Raw genomic sequence first — 19739 nt, 5'->3', positions numbered from 1 at the left:
TTATATATATGGCAATGCATACCTGCCCACTATTGCACTGGAACCCCTTTAATTATTTACCTCATAAACCCCCCCCCCCCCCCCCCACACACACACACTTTTTTTTTTCTCTTCGCGCTTTCTCTTACTTCTTCCCCCGCCCCCATGGAATTCATATTCAATATAGAGGTTACCGGGAGGAACTATACACCCTTCTTCCTACCCAACTCTTTTCCCCCCAATACACTATAGAAAAACACACCTTCAATCATACCTTTGCATTATTCAAATGATTAGAGGAAACCCTCAAGTACCTCACCCAACAATGGTGGGATATATTCTTTTTCAAACAATACCTCCTTTCCAAAATCACCCCCAGAGGACTTAAAAGCAAACACAGGTGCTCTTTCCTTACCACTAATTTACAAACAGAGTGTGACTACATCTCAGAGTTCTGCTCTCACAAATGGATGGACATCATTATCCAACAGAGGAACATCAAATCCCAAAATCTCTTAATCAAAGCCCAATCCCTTATCCACACTATACAACCAACACACCCCACATCCCCCTCAGCTGGTTAAAAACACTCAAAAGAAACACCAAATCAGAAGAAGATCACCTACTTAAAAGTTAAAATCAATAAATGTAAAAGAGACATACAGTGGGGATCGAAAGTTTGGGCACCCCAGCTAAAAATTTGTATTCATGTGCATAAAGAAGCCAAGGAAAGATGGAAAAATCTCCAAAAGGCATCAAATTACAGATTAGACATTATTATAATATGTCAGCAAAAGTTAGATTTTATTTCCATCATTTACACTTTCAAAATAACAGAAAACATAAAAATGGCGTCTGCAAAAGTTTGGGCACCCTGCAGAGTTAATATCTTGTACTGCCCCCTTTGCCAAGTATCACAGCTTGTAAACGCTTTTTGTAGCCAGCCAAGAGTCTTTCAATTCTTGTTTGAGGTATCTTTGCCCATTCTTCCTTACAAAAGTCTTCCAGTTCTTTGAGATTTCTGGGCTGTCTGTCACGCACGGCTCTTTTAAGGTCTATCCATAGATATTCAATTATGTTGAGGTCAGGAGATTGTAAAGGCCATGGCAAAACCTTCAGTTTACGCCTCTTGATGTAATCCCCCGTGGATTTCGAGGTGTGTTTAGGATCATTATCCATTTGTAGAAGCCATCCTCTCTTTAACTTCAGCTTTTTCACAGATGGCATCAAGTTACCATCCAAAATTTGCTGAAGTGTTATTGAATCCATTTTTCCTTCTACTCGTGAGATGTTCCCTGTGCCACTGGCTGCAACACAACCCCAAAGCATGATTGATCCAACCCCATGCTTAACAGTTGGACAGAGGTTCTTTTCATTAAATTCTGTGCCCCTTCTTCTCCAAACGTACCTTTGCTCATTCCGGCCAAAAAATTCAATTTTAACCTCATCGGTCCACAGAACTTGTTTCCAAAATGCATCAGGCTTGTCTATATGTTCATTTGCAAAGTTCAAACGATGATTTTTGTGGTGAGGACGTAGAAGAGGTTTTCTTCTGATGACTCTTCCATGAAGACCATATTTGTACAAGTACAGTCATGGCCGAAATTGTTGGCACCCTTGATATTTTTCCTGAAAATCAAGTATTTCACACAAAAAAGGTATTGCATTAACACATGTTTTGCTATACACATGTTTATTCCCTTTGTATGTATTGGAACAAATATAAAACAGAGGCAGAAAAGCAAATATGACATAATGTCACACAAAACCCCAAAAATGGGCTGGACAAAAGTATTGGCACCCTTAACTTAATATTTGGTTGCACACCCTTTGGAAAACATAACTGAAATCAGTCGCTTCCTATAACCATCAATAAGCTTCTGACACCTCTCACCCGGAATTTTGGACCACTCTTCCTTTGCAAACAGCTCCAGGTCTCTCTTATTGGAAGGACACCTTTTCCCAACAGCAATTTTAAGATCTCTCCACAGGTGTTCAATGGGATTTAGATCTGGGCTCATTGCTGGCCACTTCAGAACTCTCCAGCGCTTCTTTGCCATCCATTTCTGAGTGCTTTTTGACGTATGTTTGGGGTCATTGTCCTGCTGGAAGACCCAGGATCTTGGACGCAAACCCAGCTTTCTGACACTGGGCCCTACAGTGCGACCCAAAATCCTTTGGTAATCCTCAGATTTCATGATGCCTTGCACACAGTCAAGGCACCCAGTGCCAGAGGCAGCAAAACAACCCCAAAACATCATTGAACCTCCACCATATTTTACCGTAGGTACTGTGTTTTGTTCTTTGTAGGCCTCATTCCGTTTTCGGTAAACAGTAGAATGATGTGCTTTACCGAAAAGCTCTATCTTGGTCTCATCTGTCCACAAGACGTTTTCCCAGAAGGCTTTTGGCTTACTCAAGTACATTTTGGCAAACTGTAGTCTTGCTTTTTTATGTCTCTGTGTCAGCAGTGGGGTCCTCCTGGGTCTCCTGCCATAGCGTTTCATTTCATTTAAATGTCGACGGATAGTTCGCGCTGACACTGATGCTCCCTGAGCCTGCAGGACAGCTTGAATGTCTTTGGAACATGTTTGGGGCTGCTTATCCACCATCCGGACTATTCTGCGTTGCAATCTTTCATCAATTTTCCTCATCCGTCCACGACCAGGGAGATTAGCTACAGTGCCATGGGTTGCAAACTTCTTGATAATGTTGCGCACTGTGGACAAAGGCAAATCTAGTTCTCTGGAGATGGACTTGTAACCTTGAGATTGTTGATATTTTGCCACAATTTTGGTTCTCAGGTCCTCAGACAGTTCTCGTCTCCTCTTTCTGTTGTCCATGCTTAGTGTGGCACAGACAGACACACAATGCAAAGGTTAAGTGAACGTCTCTCCTTTTTATCTGCTTTCAGGTGTGATTTCTATATTGCCCACACCTGTTACTTGCCCCAGGTGAGTTTACAGGAGCATCACATGCTTGTAACATTCTTATTTATCCGCAGTTGTGAAAGGGTGCCAATACTTTTGTCCAGCCCATTTTTGGAGGTTTGTGTGACATTATGTCGAATTTGCTTTCTTTCCTCCCTTTTTTTGTTTTGTCCCAATACACACAAAGGGAATAAACATGTGTATAGCAAAACATGTGTTAATGCAATACGTTTCGTGAGAAATACATGATTTCCTGGAGAAATATCAAGGGTGCCAACAATTTCGGCCATGACTGTATCTCTTTATAGTGGAATAGTGTACCACAACTCCAGTGTCTGCCAGATCTTTCTGGAGGGATCGTGCAGTCAAACGTGGGTTTTGAATTGTTTTTCTCACAATCCTGAGAGCTGTTCTGTCTGATATTTTTCTTGGTCTTCCAGATCTTGCTTTAACTTCCACTGTTCCTGATGACTGCCATTTCTTAATTACATTCCGAACAGAGGATATTGACATCTGAAAATGCTTTGCTACCTTCTTATAGCCTTCTCCAGCTTTGTGAGCGTCAACTATTTTCAGTTTCAGTTTTCTAGACAACTGCTTAGAAGAACCCATGGTGCTGATTGTTGGGGCAAGGTCAGATGAGTCTGGGCATTTAAAACCTTTGAGATTGACATCACCTGGTCTTCCCAGACGATGATTGAGAACAATCCATGACACTGGCAGGTCTCAGCTTGGCAAAGGGGGCAGTGCATGCTATAAATTCTGCAGGGTGCCCAAACTTTTGCAGACGCCATTTTTTTGTTTTCGGTTATTTTGAAAGTGTAAATGATGGAAATAAAATCTAACTTTTGTTGACATATTATAAGAATGTCTAATCTGTAATTTGATGCCTTTTGGAGATTTTTCCATCTTTCCTTGGCTTCTTTATGCACATTAATACAATATTTTAGCTGGGGTGCCCAAATGTTCGATCCCCACTGTAGATGACTAGAAGTACCACAGAATTTTCAATTGGAAAAACCACCAAACAGTCCACTAACCCCCCCCCCCACTACATACACCCCATCCCCCTCATGTCCTGTCACCCACAACCAAAACCCCACCAGAAAAATTCAGCTCCAGTACCCCTTATACCCCCTTCCACCATACCGGCTCCCACACCCTCACACCACCCCTAAACCCCAAACACCCCCCCCACTACATCAGTAATATCAGCCCTCATGTCCATAAACCTTACTCACCCTCGAGATCCCCCCAAACCCCAAAGGCCTAAAAAACGCCAACCCCCTCCCCCACCATGAACACTCACCAGACCCCCGCCACTCCCACCCCACCCCCCAATGTCCACCCTACCCCCAATCACACACCACCTACCACACACACACACCCACGGTCAGTACGCACAATACCATACTAACCACACATAGTACTGACAACATCATCCTAGTCCCAATCCACAACCCCCACTACCCCAGTCCCACACTCACATCCACCAAAATGCCTTTTTTAGCAAAAAGCCCCCTAACCTCCTTTAAAAAGAAAACTAGAAGATGCCGGAGGGGGCGCAAAAGACAAAAAGAAAAGATAAATACAGCCCAGACTGTTAAAATATACTATCTCTCCACCTACACATTAGATAGTTATGACATACTGTATCATTACTCAGTAGAGGACTGACATTTGCCCCCACCGCCCCTCCCAATACCTTCACCTTATTCGTGGACCTCAATATATACATTAGGAATCTAACAGTAAAACTCTTCTTTAACATCAAAGCCCTTAAGGAAGACCCCTGCACCCAACAGCTCCCCAATCCACCCACCCTGTCCGACAGCTCGTATTTCGCTGAGGACAATATAGACCCATCAGACATTGAGGCACTAACTACTCTTGAGGACCTCTATTCCCATGACGAGGACCTTTATGTATCCACCCTCACCCAACATCTCCCCCCAATACAGCACACCAACTTCAGACCCAAATCCCTATTCAACCCCATTCATAATAAAGGCCCATATGTCAAAACATTCTACCAAGCAGTATACTCCAACATCTTACGGATGTGCAAATAAAGCCCCTCCGCTCCTCACATCTCCCTCAACCTAACCCATGCTGAAAAGACCTCACTTACCAAATTGTCCAACAACACGAGCATCATCATTAAACCAGCCAACAAAGGAGGCGGCATCCTAATTCAAAAGAGAACTGACTACATATCAGAAGCATACAGACTATTGGATCACATGACCTATATCCATCTCACCACAGAACCTTTGCCCAAATTCCATATGGAAGCCTCCATGCTTCTACAAACCGCCTCAGGAGAAGGCGTAATAAACCATACAGAATTTGCCTTCTTTAATACAGACTATTACTCCACGCCATACTTCTACCATCTTACTAAAATACACAAAAGCCTCACCAATCCACCTGGCCATCCCATCGTGGCCTCCATGGACAGCATAACCAGCCACTTATCCATATACATTGATCAATTCCTCCAACCTCTGGCCCAAAACCTTCCTGCATATATCCGTGACAGTATTAATCTTCTAGACAACCTCCAACACTACTCATGGGAACCTTCCTAATTCTGGCTCTCCTTAGATGTCACATCACTTTACACCTCCATCCGCCACCAAGTGGGACTTAAAGCCCTACAACATTTTCTGTCATTATATCCCACAATTAACCACAAACAGGCCCAATTCATCCTGGACACCACACACTTCTGGTTATCCCACAACTATTTCCAGTTTGTCGGCAACTACTACCTTCAAGTACAAGGCATGGCCATGGGAGCTAATTTTGCTCCCAGTTATGCAAACCTCACCATGGGCCTATGGGAATACCAATTCATTCGGAATCATAACCTCTATGCCAAACATCTCATCTATTTCGGTCATTATATAGATGACATTGTCATCATCTGGGATGGCACACAAGATGAAGTCGCATCCTTTCTAACTTACTACAACTCTAATCAGCTTGGTCTATTTTTCACATCTGTCTGTGACCCCCAACACTCTAGCATTCCTAGACCTAGAACTCTGCCACACCAACACCTCCATCTATGCAAAAAGAAATATACCAAACCTATGGCCTGCAACTCATTTCTGCACTTCCAGAGTTGCCATCACCCTAGATGGATAAACAATATCCCAAAAAGCCAGTTCTGCAGACTCAAACACAAGTGTACGTGTAAGGAGGACTACACTGTCTAGGGTAATCCGCTCAAACAAAAATTTCTGGAAAAAGGCTATCCTGAACCATTGGTCCAAAAAGCATTTTCCCACTATCTAAACCCCCCCCCCAGCCCAAGACCCTCCATCCAACACCAACAACCTCAACTCCAGACCACTATGCTTCACCACACAATTTCACACCCACAGCCACAAAATGGAACGCATTTTGCGCAAACATTAGAGTATCCTCATTGATGACCGACACCTCAAAACTTCCAGTCCGCTAACCCCAAAATTCTCCTATAGACAGGCTAGGAATATTAAAAGCAAACTAGCCGCCAGCCAACTAAAAACCACCAAAAACATAACACCAACTCCATACCCACCTTTCTGTCCATCAAAGGCATGTACCAATGCAAAAAAGCCAAAATACCTAACCTACGTCCTACATGGACTAAAATAATTCACCACCCAAGGCAAAACCTACCACTTAGAAGAATTCTACAATTGTTTCTCTGAATTCCTCATCTACTGTATATCCTGCCCCTGTGACCATCTGTACGTCGGTCGCACCATCCGCACACTTCGCCAAAGATTTGGGGAGCACAGACGCTCAGTAGATGACTGCAAAAACAAACTCAGCATCCCAAAACACTTCTCGGAGTTTCACTCCCAATCCTCAGACTACATGAGAGTATGGGTGATAAAAACCATCCCCAAAGGCCCCCCGCAAGCAGAGCGCTTCAAACGCCTCTGCCAAAGAGAGACTTTCTGGATATATACCCTTAACACACTGGCACCTGGAGGCCTCAATGAGGAATTGGAATTATCCACCATACTATAGTTAATTCCTCACTCCCCTCCCCCACCTCTCCATGTCCTTCCACCCAGCCCTTATATCTACCTATAACCACTGGCTGATAATAAAGTATCTCGCAATCCATACATCTTCCACACTTCACTTCACCCCTTCCTGTTCGTTTCTACACATCTGCCACGCCATGGCATGCTCAGGGGTGGACTGACCATTTGGAAACTCGGGCACTGCCCGAGGGCCCGGGGTCAGTAGGGGGCCCCATGAGATGCCCCTGGTATCTTTTTCATAGGCTTTTTTGAGTTTGGGCAAGGACACAGGGGCCCCAGGATCCCTTATTGACCGGGGGCCCCATGATTTGTCAGTCCACCCCTGGGCATGCTCTATATCCCCCCCACCTCCTGCAACCTTCCCCCTTTCTACATACAATATTCTCTTTTTCCATACATCATTATATGAGAAAAAAATTATATAATTAATTTTTTTAATCCTATTTTTACCCTCTTTGTTATCTTTATTTTTATTCTTTGATCCTTATTTTTCATTTTTATTTCAATTCCATTTCCATTGTTATAACCATCTTTCATTACCCTATATTTATTTTATCTCTCATTTATTATTTTTTATATTTTTTTTTTCTCATTCCCCCCCCCCCTATTTTTCCCCTTCCTTTTTGTTTCTACACATCTGCCACACCATGGCATGCTACACATCTGCCCACCTCCTGCAACCTTCCTCTCTTTCTACATACAATATTCTTTTTTTCCACACATCATTATATAATTTTTTTCTCATACTGTATAATATTTTTTTTTAAATCCTATTTTTACCCTCTTTGTTATTTTTATTTTTTGATGCTTATTTATTTATGTTTTGATGTTTATTTTTAATTTTTATTCTATTCCATTGTTATAACCATCTTTCATCATCATATATTTATTTTATTTCTCATTTATTATTTTTTATATTTTTTATGTCTCATTTTCCCCCACTATTTTTCCATATTTTGTATATATTTGTTTCCCCACCCCCAGTTTTATACCACTGCCCAAGGTATCCATATAGGTTCATTATATGTTTCGTTTTTTGGGGTTTTTTTTTCCCCAAGGTTTTATTTTCCAAGGTTTCCTTTATCTCCCCCTCACCTTTTACCCCCAGCCACCAACTTCTTCTGTGAGTATTACTGGCATATCCTTTTTAGTTTCATGTGTATATATCCTTGTTTTTCTATGCATGTAATTTAAGCTTTGTAATCCCCTGATCTGGGGATCTTAATGTTAATCCCCCCCCCTGCTCACCTTGTGAATTAATTGATTTATCAGCCCCGCCTACTGGCATTACTGCATTACCCATATAAGCCAAGATGGCCACCAGATTGGCCTGACGAAGGAGTGAGCATGCTCCGAACGTGTGCCATCTTGGAAACCCGGTCCATGCGGTGACATCATCCCTGCGAGCCTCCCTATGCACCTCTGCTACTCCCCGAGCCCTGGACACCATCGTAGTGGAGGGAATACACCCAGAGCGCTGCCAAACGACCTGATGCTCCCACTGGACCTCCATCACTTGACATGTCTACCTGTTACCTATCTATGTGAGTGCAATTTTACCATTAAATCTGCCTGATTGTAACCATATACACTTAGAGTGGTGCTGCTGTATCTCTTCATTACCTGTATTTAGGTTTTGTGCTACCCTAGGCAACACAAAAATTGTGTGCCCCGCCCCCCAATGAGAGAGCAAGAGAGCTTAATGAGTGTGTGTATATATGATTCTCTATCTCTATTCCCTCTCTTTCTCTCTCTCCTCTCCTCTCTCTTTTCCCTCTCTCTCTCCACTCTCTCTTCCTTCTCTCTCTCCTCTCTCTTTTCCCTCTCTCTCCTCTCTCTTTTCCCCCTCTCTCTTTTCCCCCCTCTCTCTCTCCCCCCTCTCTCTTTCCCCCTCTCTCTCCCCCCTCTCTCTTTCCCCCCTCTCTCCCCCTCTCTCCCCCTCTCTCTTTTCCTCCTCTCTCTTTTCCCCATCTCTCTCTCTTGTCCCCCTCTCCCCCCCTCTCCCTCCCTCTCTCTCTCCCCCTCTCTCTCCCTCTCTCCCCCTCTCCCCCCTCTCTCCCTCTCTTTCTCCCCCTCTCTCCCTCTCTCTCTCCCCCTCCCTCCCTCTCTCTCTCCCCCTCCCTCCCTCTCTCTCTCCCTCTCCCCCCCCCCTCTCTCCCCCCCCTCTCTCCCTCTTTCTTTCCCTTTTCCCTCTCCACCCTCTTCCCAAAATCCACATGACACTTCCTAGGAAAAGTGGAGAGGAAAGTTCCGGGAGGAGGTAAGCTGTGTTGTGTTCTCTGGGCTCTCCCTCCTGTCGTCCATCCAGCACACGATGCACGATCACTGATGGATTGTATGGGACTGTATATATATACACACACACACACACAGTATGATTACCACTCCCCCCTACCTTCTCCAAGGGCTGCTGATCTTCAGGCAGCACAAAATGTGAGCAGGGGATGGTAATCATACTGTGTGTGTGCAGTCACATATGATCTATCAGTGATCATGTGCTGGATGGACAACAGGAGGGAGAACCCAGAGAACACAATACAGCTCACCTCCTCCTGTCTCTTTCTTCTCCACCACTTCTCCTTTCCCTGCTCCAGGCTGTCCTCTGGTCCCAGCTCTGAGTGTGGGTGGGGGAAGAAGCTCAGCGGAGAGCGACCACTCAGGAACACCAGGGCACCCCATCCATCTGGCCAGGTCTGTATCTCCCTCCAGCAGCAGAAAGCTGACGGGAGGGAGAGGGGGAGACACCTCAAACTGGCTTTCAGCTGCTGGAGGGAGAGATACACAGTGCATCCTTCTGCAACTGCCCTCCCCCACCATGCCGATCCTCCTGCTGTCCAGGCCACCTATAGGAGTACCTGTGGTACCCCTCAGATGGCGGCCCTTCTTGGCTCTGTCCGCCGCTGCTCACCAGGTCCCTTCTTCCATGGGGCGGCGCTTCCCCATCTAAAAGTTGCCATCCTAGGCAATGCTTTGTTTGCCTTGTGGTAGATATGCCCCTGCCTGTTACATTAAGGATGGGACTGGTTAGAGGTCTCAGAGTCAGAACCACAGATCCTGTCCTGATGCGGCAGCCTTGCTCTATGATATTTCCGAGTTTCCCTGTAGTTTTAGGGGAACCTGGGGAACTGCATGAACCCTTCATGAATGTGGGTGTTCTTGATTTTGAGGGGACCTATGAATACCAGAGTTTCTAGTAAATTAGGATTCCTATTGAAATTGGAATTTCTGATGGAATTGGGGTCCCTAATGAAATTGGGGTTTCTATTAAAATTGGGGTGTTGGTTCTGTTGGGGATCGCAAAACATCTGGTCATTTCTGTACCTTTGGCCCCTTTTGCTCCCACTATCATAATGGCCATTTCTATACCTTTGTCCCCATTCACTTCCATTACTGTAGTTATGTGGCCTCTGTCTGTCTTCCATTACTCGCTAGGTATGAGGTGCAATTCTGGGAGGTCTATTGGGCCTACAACCTTGGACTACCTCTGCATAAGATCTCCTCTCTGTTTGTAAACCCAGATATGGAGCAGAAATGGTAATGGTTGACACTATTTTAGGACTAGGCTTGGCTTCTCTTTTTACCCCGCTCTCACTTGATTGTTGAATCGATTACAAATAGTCACTCTCTTTAACAAGACAAGCAAGGGAGCATCCCTTCTTGTAATCTTTTGTAAGTCCCAATTTTATATAAGCAGGTGGTGCTTCATAAAATAAGGTCTTGAATTCTGACTTGTCTGGATTGGGATCCTTCTCAGCCAGAAATAGGCATATTTCAAAACAGCCACAAATTCTGTGGGGATTGATTAGAACCACATTTTAAATTATAGGCCGCAGCTTTGGCAGAGGTAATGGTTTTATAGGGCCCAAACTCCACATGACAGCTATGTTTGACCTCTCTCCATGACTTACCATATAGGGCCTTCAAAGAACCAAGAACACTACCTATATTTACCTTCAAATACCCATGACAACAAATCAATTTTTGTATGATCATCCTCAATGCCTAGGATTTTTAAAGTGTGTTCATATGTTTCCATATGCTCAGGACCCTGGGGACCCTTTTTTTTTTTCTTAGCAAAAACGGGGAAAGTTTCTTTTGAAGAATTTTATAACTTTTGGGGTGTCATATCTTTTGAATGAAACCCTAGACTTCCTTTCCTGCCTGTACAAAGTCCTATCCTCTTCCTCTTCACCTGTATTCTGACACTACTTCACTGTCAATTGCATGTACACCACCCTGATACTGATGTTCCCATTCATCTATTTCCCGTTTAGATGAGTTAACTTTCCAATGTTTAATTGGACAGTTACCTTACTACCTGTTCCAACACTTTCTGCTCTGATCTAACAAGCGCCATTTTTGCTTTACTGTCTTTATCCCCAGTAGGGGAGGTCATTTCATAAGGGGACATTTCAAAGGGACTTCCTTGCCTAAAAGTCTAGTTCCTGCTGCAATTCTTGGTATTTCTTTTTAAGCTGCTAAAATTTGCTATGGGTCTATTCATATAGGCATTAACCCTTTGAGGACCGTAAGGTTTTGGAATGCCAAAAGAATAAATTTTTTTGTTTTTAAAGTTCGTACACTTCAGTTGCTGTAACGAAGCCATTTCATGAAATAATTGGCAAAAAGCTAGATCCATTTGTTGTTTGTTGATAAGAACTAATATTTTGACTCAAACCAAAAAAAAAAAAAGAGTTTTAAGTTCTTAATCAGATGATACAGACAATTATAAACATGGGACAAATACGTCCCTTGGTCCTCAAAGGGTTAAGCACGTTGAATTTGGTCTACCAAACTTCCCTGACTCTCCTTGGATTGGCTTAGCTGAACACATGCCTGGTCAAGCCTGCCTGCCAATGACTCTATTTCCTGGTTTCTAGCTTTTACAATGTGGTGGGCTTCTAACAAGTTTTTTTTTTTTTTTTTTTTTTAGAGGTTGTATTTGTTGGGCAAACTCATTGCACTCCACATCGTAAGCCATGCTTCTAAAAGAAGAAAGTCTCAACTTTTATTGTCCTTTGCATTAGAAAATGCCATTAAAAGTTGACAAATCCGGCCATTTTGAATAAACAGGTCCTCACATAGACTCTGGGCCTGCCTCTTTTCTTCTGTGATGAACATCTCTAAGCTCTCTCCTATATATAATCTCTTGCAAATATGTTCAGCTATGCCACATTTTGCATATTGCCATAATGTTTCCTGAGGTCTAGGAACCACAGAGAACCATCCTTATTAGATGTGAATTGGATCTCTGCAGTTATCAATCATTATGGAGATGGCTGCTATTAAGAAGAATATTCCTGTAATTCATCATGGCACTTCATTAGATGATGTGAATGTGCTATTTCAGTCCATTATGTAATATACCTCATGTCCCTTTTCAGTCTGATATGTGGAAATGTATTATTAGCAAAACTTTTTTTTTTATTTATAATTCAAAGTATCCACCCCAGAATCACCATCCATCATGTATGTTATTGGAAGTTGACTAATACTTGATGTAATTATTCAGTTAATACATTGGTGTCCTAGGAACATAAGAAGCAAAAATGAGTCTGCCCAGCACATGAACTCTCTAAGCTTCACCTAATGACTAACTGATGCTTTCACTTGTATAGACTTGGTTCAAAGTTTGAATAAACATTGGGCTATTGTGTAGAAATGTGTCTTTCCTAAACATACTGAGGGGTCTCTGTGGCTTGTTGGCAAACACTTGACTGATCTTCCAGTGGATAGTTGTTTACTGAATTGAACTGCATGTATTTTTCAGCCTTGAGTGTTAAAGTGTTACTAAACCCACAACAGTAAAATCAGCCTGTATATGTAGTAAAGGATGCTTGTTATGCTTACTGTGGAACCTAAGGGGTTAATCCTCTGCATTGAGTAAAACGGCCATTTGATCCTTTCTTCTCTGTTCCTCCCCTTTTTAAAGCGACCACTTCACATCTCCTGATAAGATAGACTGAACCGTAGGAATTTGCACATACTCAGTTTAGTGTGTATTGCTAGAGAGGTTTTTTTTTTTTTTTTCTTGGAAGAATGCATGTGATTAGCACAGGGGTTTTGCATCCTTCTAGAGCAGAACGAAAACTAATCCTACAAGCTTTAGGTAGTGCTGGGCTGGACACAGAAGTCACAAGACTGATAAATACTGCTGATGAGAAAAGGTATTAAGCAGTTTATATTTACTAAAATAATTGCATTTCCATGTTCTGTGTACTGTGGGAGACCAGATATAGTGGATGCAGGGTCCTGGGTTTAGTAACACTTTAAGTCTCACCATTGTAAATTTGTCTGCTCTTTCTAACAGTTCTGAGAGTTCAATTGAATGTTTGGACTCAGTCAACAGAATGTTTGGTTAAAATTATTTCCTAAGGTTGCCCATTGTTTTTGTGTTTTCATTTGTTTGGTCAGCATTTGTTAGCGTCTCTTGCTTAAATGACTATTCAGGGGACTCTTATGTCTTGGGAAAAATACTTTTGTTTTTGAATGTTTCACTGGGCTTATATATTTATATCAGATAGCTTATGCATTTTTTTATGTATCAAATTCACTACAGCTTGAAAGTGATAACAAAATTAAAACAGGAAAAAGAACAAGGACCAGACGGGCTTATCAGGGATTCAGGCAGTGAGATGTCTGTCCTTATGGTCTCTGTAGATGGTAATCTGGTGGACAGGCCTTCTAAATGGCCACTCTTCCAAGGACAACTTGACAGCTTGTAGAACACTATCTTTAATGAAGTAATTCCTCTAAGCAGGGGATAATTTCTTGGAGAAATAGACAAGGAGATACCTAGCTTCACTGGACACTGAAAGAGATTAGCTCCAAATCCTAAAGAGGAAGCATCCACCTCAATAAAAAAAGATTTGGTTAAATCTGGCTTCGAGAGCAAGGCCAAAAGGGTAAGCATTCCATTGCTTGAGGTGCCCAATTCCTGAGATCAGCATTTTTTAAATCAATGCTGTAATTGGGATGACCAGCACAAAGTAGTTATTGATGGATTGAAGATAATAGTTGTTAAAGCCCAGAAAGCACAAAGTATCCTTAAGGCCACTGGGAAAAGGCCAGTTAGTGATGGTTGCTACCTTTTCAGAGTCCATGGAAGGTCCATCCTTGGAAAAGATGTAGCCCAGAAAAAGGTACTTGGGGAAATTCAATTTATGTCTTAGCACGAAGTCAATTATCATGAAGACACTGCAGAATGGTACAGACGAAGATGCCTGTGTGTATGGAGATCCAGAAAAAAAATACACAAACAGTACATCCCATAATAGTTGGCTGGACAGGAAGACACAGCACAATGGGGGGTAGCACATGGCAAACAGACAATGGACAGCCATGTGGCCTAGACAAAGGAACACACACTATACACAAGACTCAGACATTCACATACACACCCTGTACCCCTTAAACAGGCACAGGGTGGGTTAAACATAATGATTTGGGAGATCATACAGAGGTCCCCCCACCCCCAAAAGTCACTCCCGTCACAGTCCGCCTGTCTGTTCTTCAGGCGGACCTGATCAGACCATCCGTTGTTCTCTATTGGGAGGCGGATGTAAATGTACATGTTTTTATTTACACCCGCCTGCATTTGATCGTCTAAAAACCAGATGGATGGGGGATCCATTCCTCATCCATCTGGGTTTTTTTTTATTTTTTATTATATAAAAGAAAAAAGACTGACGAAAAAACCCTATATTTTGTACTTTCTGCTATAAAACATATCCCATAAAAGAATTTTAAAAAAATCTATGGGATATACATTGGAATTTTTTATTTTTTTTTTAATACTAGTAATGGCAGCACAGTGACTTATAACAGGACTGCAATAGTGTGGCGGCAACTTAGCACTAACTAACACTTTTTGGGATCAAACTGCCACTGACATTACCAGTACCATTATTACAGTGATCAGTGCTTATATTATGCACTGCCACTGTACTAATGACACTGAACAGGAAGGGGTTAACATCTAGGGTGATCAAGGTGTTAAATGTGTGCCTAACAAGTGTCAATCACTGGCTGGGACCTAGAGTTCAGCATGTGCTGTACGAGCCCCATACCCCAAAATGCAGAATCACGTATACGGAGGTGTGTCCAGAATATAATGAGAATGAAGTTCCTACTCTCGAGAAAGGCTCTGTGAAAGGTGATGCTGGCCAAGATGACTTGGGGTGGGATGCCAGGTATATGTTGGAACACTGATCAGTTGCATTTCAGCCCTATCAGAGTCTAGATATTTGTGGGACACCCTGTTCAAGTGCCTAGTATATAAGAAAAATGCAAGTTTGGAACAGCAGTACGTGATACAATTGTATGTGAAATTGGGTAAAAGTGCATCATAAACTTTGGAACTGGTGAGGACAGCTGATGGAGAAGCTGCGGTATCAAGTTCACAACTGTACCGATGGCACAAGGCCTTCAAGAAAGGACAAGAAGATGAACAATGATCAGGGCTCCCCTCTTAGTCAAAAATGGAACAGAATGTGGATGCAGTGAGGTCTGTTTTCAACCATGACCGTTGCCTCACTATCAGAATGATTGCAGAGGAAATGAGAATTACAAAGCCAATTGTTCATGAAATCGTAACTCAGGATTTGAACATGCGAAAAGTGTGTGCAAAAGAAGGAACACCATCAACTCGTTTACCAAGATCTGTTGGCCCATTTGGAAGGAGAGCCTGATTTTTTGAGTCGAGGAATCACGAGAGATGAACCCTGGGTGTTTGAGTACGATCCTGAGATGAAGAAACAAAGTTCAGAATGGCACACACCCATGTCACCTCACCCCAAGAAAGCTCAAATGAGCAAATCAAAAGTCAAATTAATGGTCATTGTTTTTTTATTCACGTCGAATTGTCCATAAGGAATTTATATCTAGTAGTGAAACTGTCAAGCAATCAAGAACTTCCAGGTAAAATCTTTGACAGTTTGACTAGTAGGTACAATTCCACATAAATGAAAAAAAAACAAACAAACTGACCATTTATTGACTTTTGATTTGCTCATTTGAGTTTTCTTAGGGCGAGGTAACATGGGTGTGTGCCATTTTGAACTTTGTTTCTTAGTCTCGGGATTATACCTAAACACCCAGGATTCATCTTCTATGATCTCTCGAGTCAGGATGTACACAAAAAACTCTGTCTCAAGCAATCAAGAACTTCCAGGTAAAATCTTTGAGACAAAGAGTTTTCTGGGAGATGAATCCTGGGTGTCACAGTGCTTTGGCTGTCAGTTTTTGGCTGAACAATTCACCCTACAGTCCTGTGGTGGCTCCTTGTGATTTTTTTTTTCATATTCCCAAACATGAAGAAGGGTTTAAAATCCATTTTAGTATTGTGGATATTGTCCAAAGAGCCACTATGCAGGCTCCTAACGCCATCTCACTTGAAAACATCCAGGGATGCTATGAAGAATGGGAAAAATCACTGGGAGAGTTATGTACACTCACAAGGTTCATACTTTGAAGGAGACAATGTTCAAAATTTTTCAATAAAAGAATTTTTAAAATATAATTCCCATTACTTTCTGGACACACAATGTATATACTGTACATGATTCTGCGTAGAGCAGCAGCCCTGCAGCAGTAAAGCTAGATGGGCTGGTCGGTAAGTGGTTTTAAAGTGGTTGTAAAGGATAAAACATTTAATTTTACCTAAATGCATTCTCTGCATTAAGTTAAAAAATCTTTTACATGCAGCTTCCCCCCGCAGCCCCTCCTAAATACTCACCTTAGCCCCTTCTCTATCCAGCACTGTGTATGTCTGCAGCAGTTTTTTTCTCCTCTTCTGGTTCACAGGCTTAACTGTCAAAACCTGTGAGCAGAGAGTAGGGAGAGAGCCAGGTTGTGTGTCAGAATAGCAAGCCTGCACAAGTGACCACCATAGGAAGCAGCTTCCTAAGGTGGACATTTGACAGACAGGTAGGAGCCAGAAGAGTCAATGTAGGACCTGATCTACTGTACAGCTTTCAAAGGTAAAGTAGATGTAAAGTCTAAACTTACCAAACAGGCCACTGGCAGTTAATAAATTCATATGCTGCCTTCAATGAATAAAAAAAAAAATCATTTGTTTTATGCTTTTTTTATTATTATTTTCAACATGCTCACTTGACAGCAATTACCCAGCAGGTCACAATGCTATGCGATTGGTGGGCGTGTAGAAGTGAGCAGCTCTTGCGTCACTGTCAGAAGTGACATAGGTCTGCTGGAATATGGGTTTCTAAGGCTGGCCCTACATTATACAATTTTCTTGTACAATTTTTGTACATTCTCCTTTAGAGGTACCTTCTTCTATGTAGTGCAAGGGCCTGCCTGATTGAATACAAATTGAAAGTGTTGTTTAGGTTTGACCTCAAGCATAAGAAACAAAGTTGCCAAAGTGTAGAAATTAGTAAAAAACATAGTACCATTTAATAAATAAACATATCCACACTTCCATCAAGGCAAAGGTATTGCAGCTTGAACATGGTAGAAAGAACAATGCACATGGATGGAAGGCTTGCATGTGCTATGTAGAAGCTGCTATGACACTCATGGAGCCAGACCTGCCAGAATAATCGACCAGTGGTGGCATGTTCAGGGCAAGTACCAGGCGTATGGAGGGGAAGTGTACAACGTGTTTCACAAGCTCCGCTTCCTTTTTCAAGGAGTAGCAATGCTTTTGCACAGAGCAACCCAAATCCTCTTATTCTTGGGTCCCCCGCGGGTGCACCTGGCTTCCTCCTCTGCCAAGGTCCCCACAGCAAGCCGTTTGCTACTGGGGTATTTGTACGGGCTCGATCCCGGGATGTGCTCTGTGTGTCCACTGTGACCTGTCACAGCGGACACACAGAGCACATCCCGGGATTGAGCCCTCTTTGTTCTGCCTCTTTGTTCAATGGGGAGAGAGAGCCACCATTCTCAGGAACAGCACTGGATCAAGATAGGGCTCAGGTAAGTGTAAGTGCTTATAGAAGGATTTTTTGCCTACAATGCAGAGAATGATGAGTGTTTTACATGTTGGGATGTTTGTTTAAGGGAAAGTGAAAGAATTTGGTGGTACACAAGAGAAATCGTGTTGATATTGACTTAAAATTACTGATTAAGATTTTTAGGCACAAGCTATATATTTAAGCACTTTGTCGTTTTACAGTATATAGTGGAGCACTAAGAAGGACGTTTGAAGTATTGGTTGATAATTTAGTTTTCACACTTTGGGTCATTGATATAAGATTTCTTTCACATTATGTGTATGGAATTTTGATTCATTTACTGTATAAAGTATTATAGAGCTGCACCTTTAATAATAATGTAAAAGCTAAGTCCACCTTAATTTTTCTAAATTTTTACATCAGTGTCCAGTTTGTTTTATAAAATAAAAGTCTCCATTACTTCCTGGACAGACCTTAGACGTGAAAACTGTTACCTCCGGCTTACATATATGCAGCCGTGCGGGCCACGTTTTGCACGGGCATGAGAGCCCATTCATTTGAATGCACTCCCGTGCCCGTGACACACAGGGAAGAAGTTCCTGCACTTCTTTGGAAAATGCAGCCTGCACGGGAACCTCGGTTCCTCCTACGGTTGCGTTTTCCAGTGCGGGCGGCGTGCCATTAGAACTAATGGCACCTGCCCACGGGTCCGCATTCCTCTGTGTGGGTGGTGCGACTGCACAGATTTTCGTGCGGATCCGCAGCAGCACCACTCGCACAGATGTGAACCTAGGGTTAATACACAGGAAGCAGTTCACCAGCTGATCTCATTAACACACCCTGCATTTACCCTCCTACTTACCCACCTCCTCAGGTGCACGTTTTTCCAATTCAATCAGTGATCACCATTCTCACTAAATACACAGGCATCACTTTCTTTTTTTTTCTACCTTACTTTCAACTTGCATAGATCATTGATTTGACAGAGACAGCAGGAGCTGAGCGATCAGATGTGGATCAGAGCCTAAGTATTGAAACCATTGTACAATCTCCATTAGATCTACGATCAACTATGTAGGTTCTAGGCAAGGCAATGCTGATTTGAATATATACTGTATGTGAAAAATGTAAAAATTGCCCAGACAGCAAGTGGTTAAGATTACACTGCTTGCTGTCTGTGCACAGCAGAGTAAACAATATAAATGTACATAATACAATCTGCTCAGTATATAAAATCAACTCTGACCCAGAGAAATCAATCACAGTCATGCTGTACCACAGAAACAATCCTGTATATTTTAACTCTCTGAAATCATTTTCAAGTTGTCATTTTTATTGAGGCTATACTGTAGACATCACAATTATAGGATTTCCTTAAATTTAAAACGATACATTCTGATCTATGACACAGGAGATTGAATGAGCCGTGCATTTTATCTGCATCTGATGCAACTCGGCTTATTACAATGCTGTAGCTGCATTGCTTTCACAAAAGCAATTAATTACATCCACCACCTCTACACCAACGACAGATGCTGCCAACACTGAATGCAAATGAAAAGCCAAGATGACGTGCAGCTTTCAAATAAAATCATACTGACCGAAGTACACCGTCTTGTCACATTTAGGACATTGAGATGCCATGGTTACTTGTTCAGTGCTGCTTCTGAGATGCCACTCGATTGCTCCTAATTTCCTATCGTTAACGTAACTCACTCCCAGCCTCTGCTCTGCCTCTACAGGAACAGATGTATGGAGACAAAGGATCACGGTCACGCCTTTCACTTGCTTATCTAATACAGTGTGCTACTGTGTGGGATTGACTTACTACAAGACCAGCAATTTTTCTGGCAGTTTCTTGAAGG

At 42.4% G+C, this 19739-nt stretch overlaps 1 protein-coding gene across 7 annotated transcripts in view; it reads right to left on the bottom strand.

Annotated features, from left to right (window-relative positions):
- Positions 1-19651, bottom strand: part of LOC149455069 (cysteine-rich protein 2-like) — a 548326-nt gene extending 528675 nt beyond the window's left edge. For 2 of the 7 annotated variants that reach the window (XR_016314105.1, XM_089686684.1), the window contains exon 1: positions 19476-19651. Coding sequence is in view for 5 of the 7 variants with exons in the window: in XM_089686684.1 (XP_089542810.1) it covers positions 19476-19518 (43 nt within the window). In the remaining 2 variants the exon portion in view is untranslated. The remainder of the gene's footprint in view (positions 1-19475) is intronic. The other 5 variants (XR_016314106.1, XM_089686687.1, XM_089686685.1 and 2 more) reach the window with 4 other exon arrangements.
- Positions 19652-19739: the final 88 nt, after the last annotated feature.

This window comes from Staurois parvus, unplaced genomic scaffold, assembly GCF_062004578.1.
Source record: "Staurois parvus isolate SC_StPar_1 unplaced genomic scaffold, SC_StPar_1.0 ptg000406l, whole genome shotgun sequence".
Classification (NCBI taxonomy): Eukaryota; Metazoa; Chordata; class Amphibia; order Anura; family Ranidae; genus Staurois; species Staurois parvus.
This window is presented reverse-complemented; position numbering and strand designations above follow the sequence as displayed.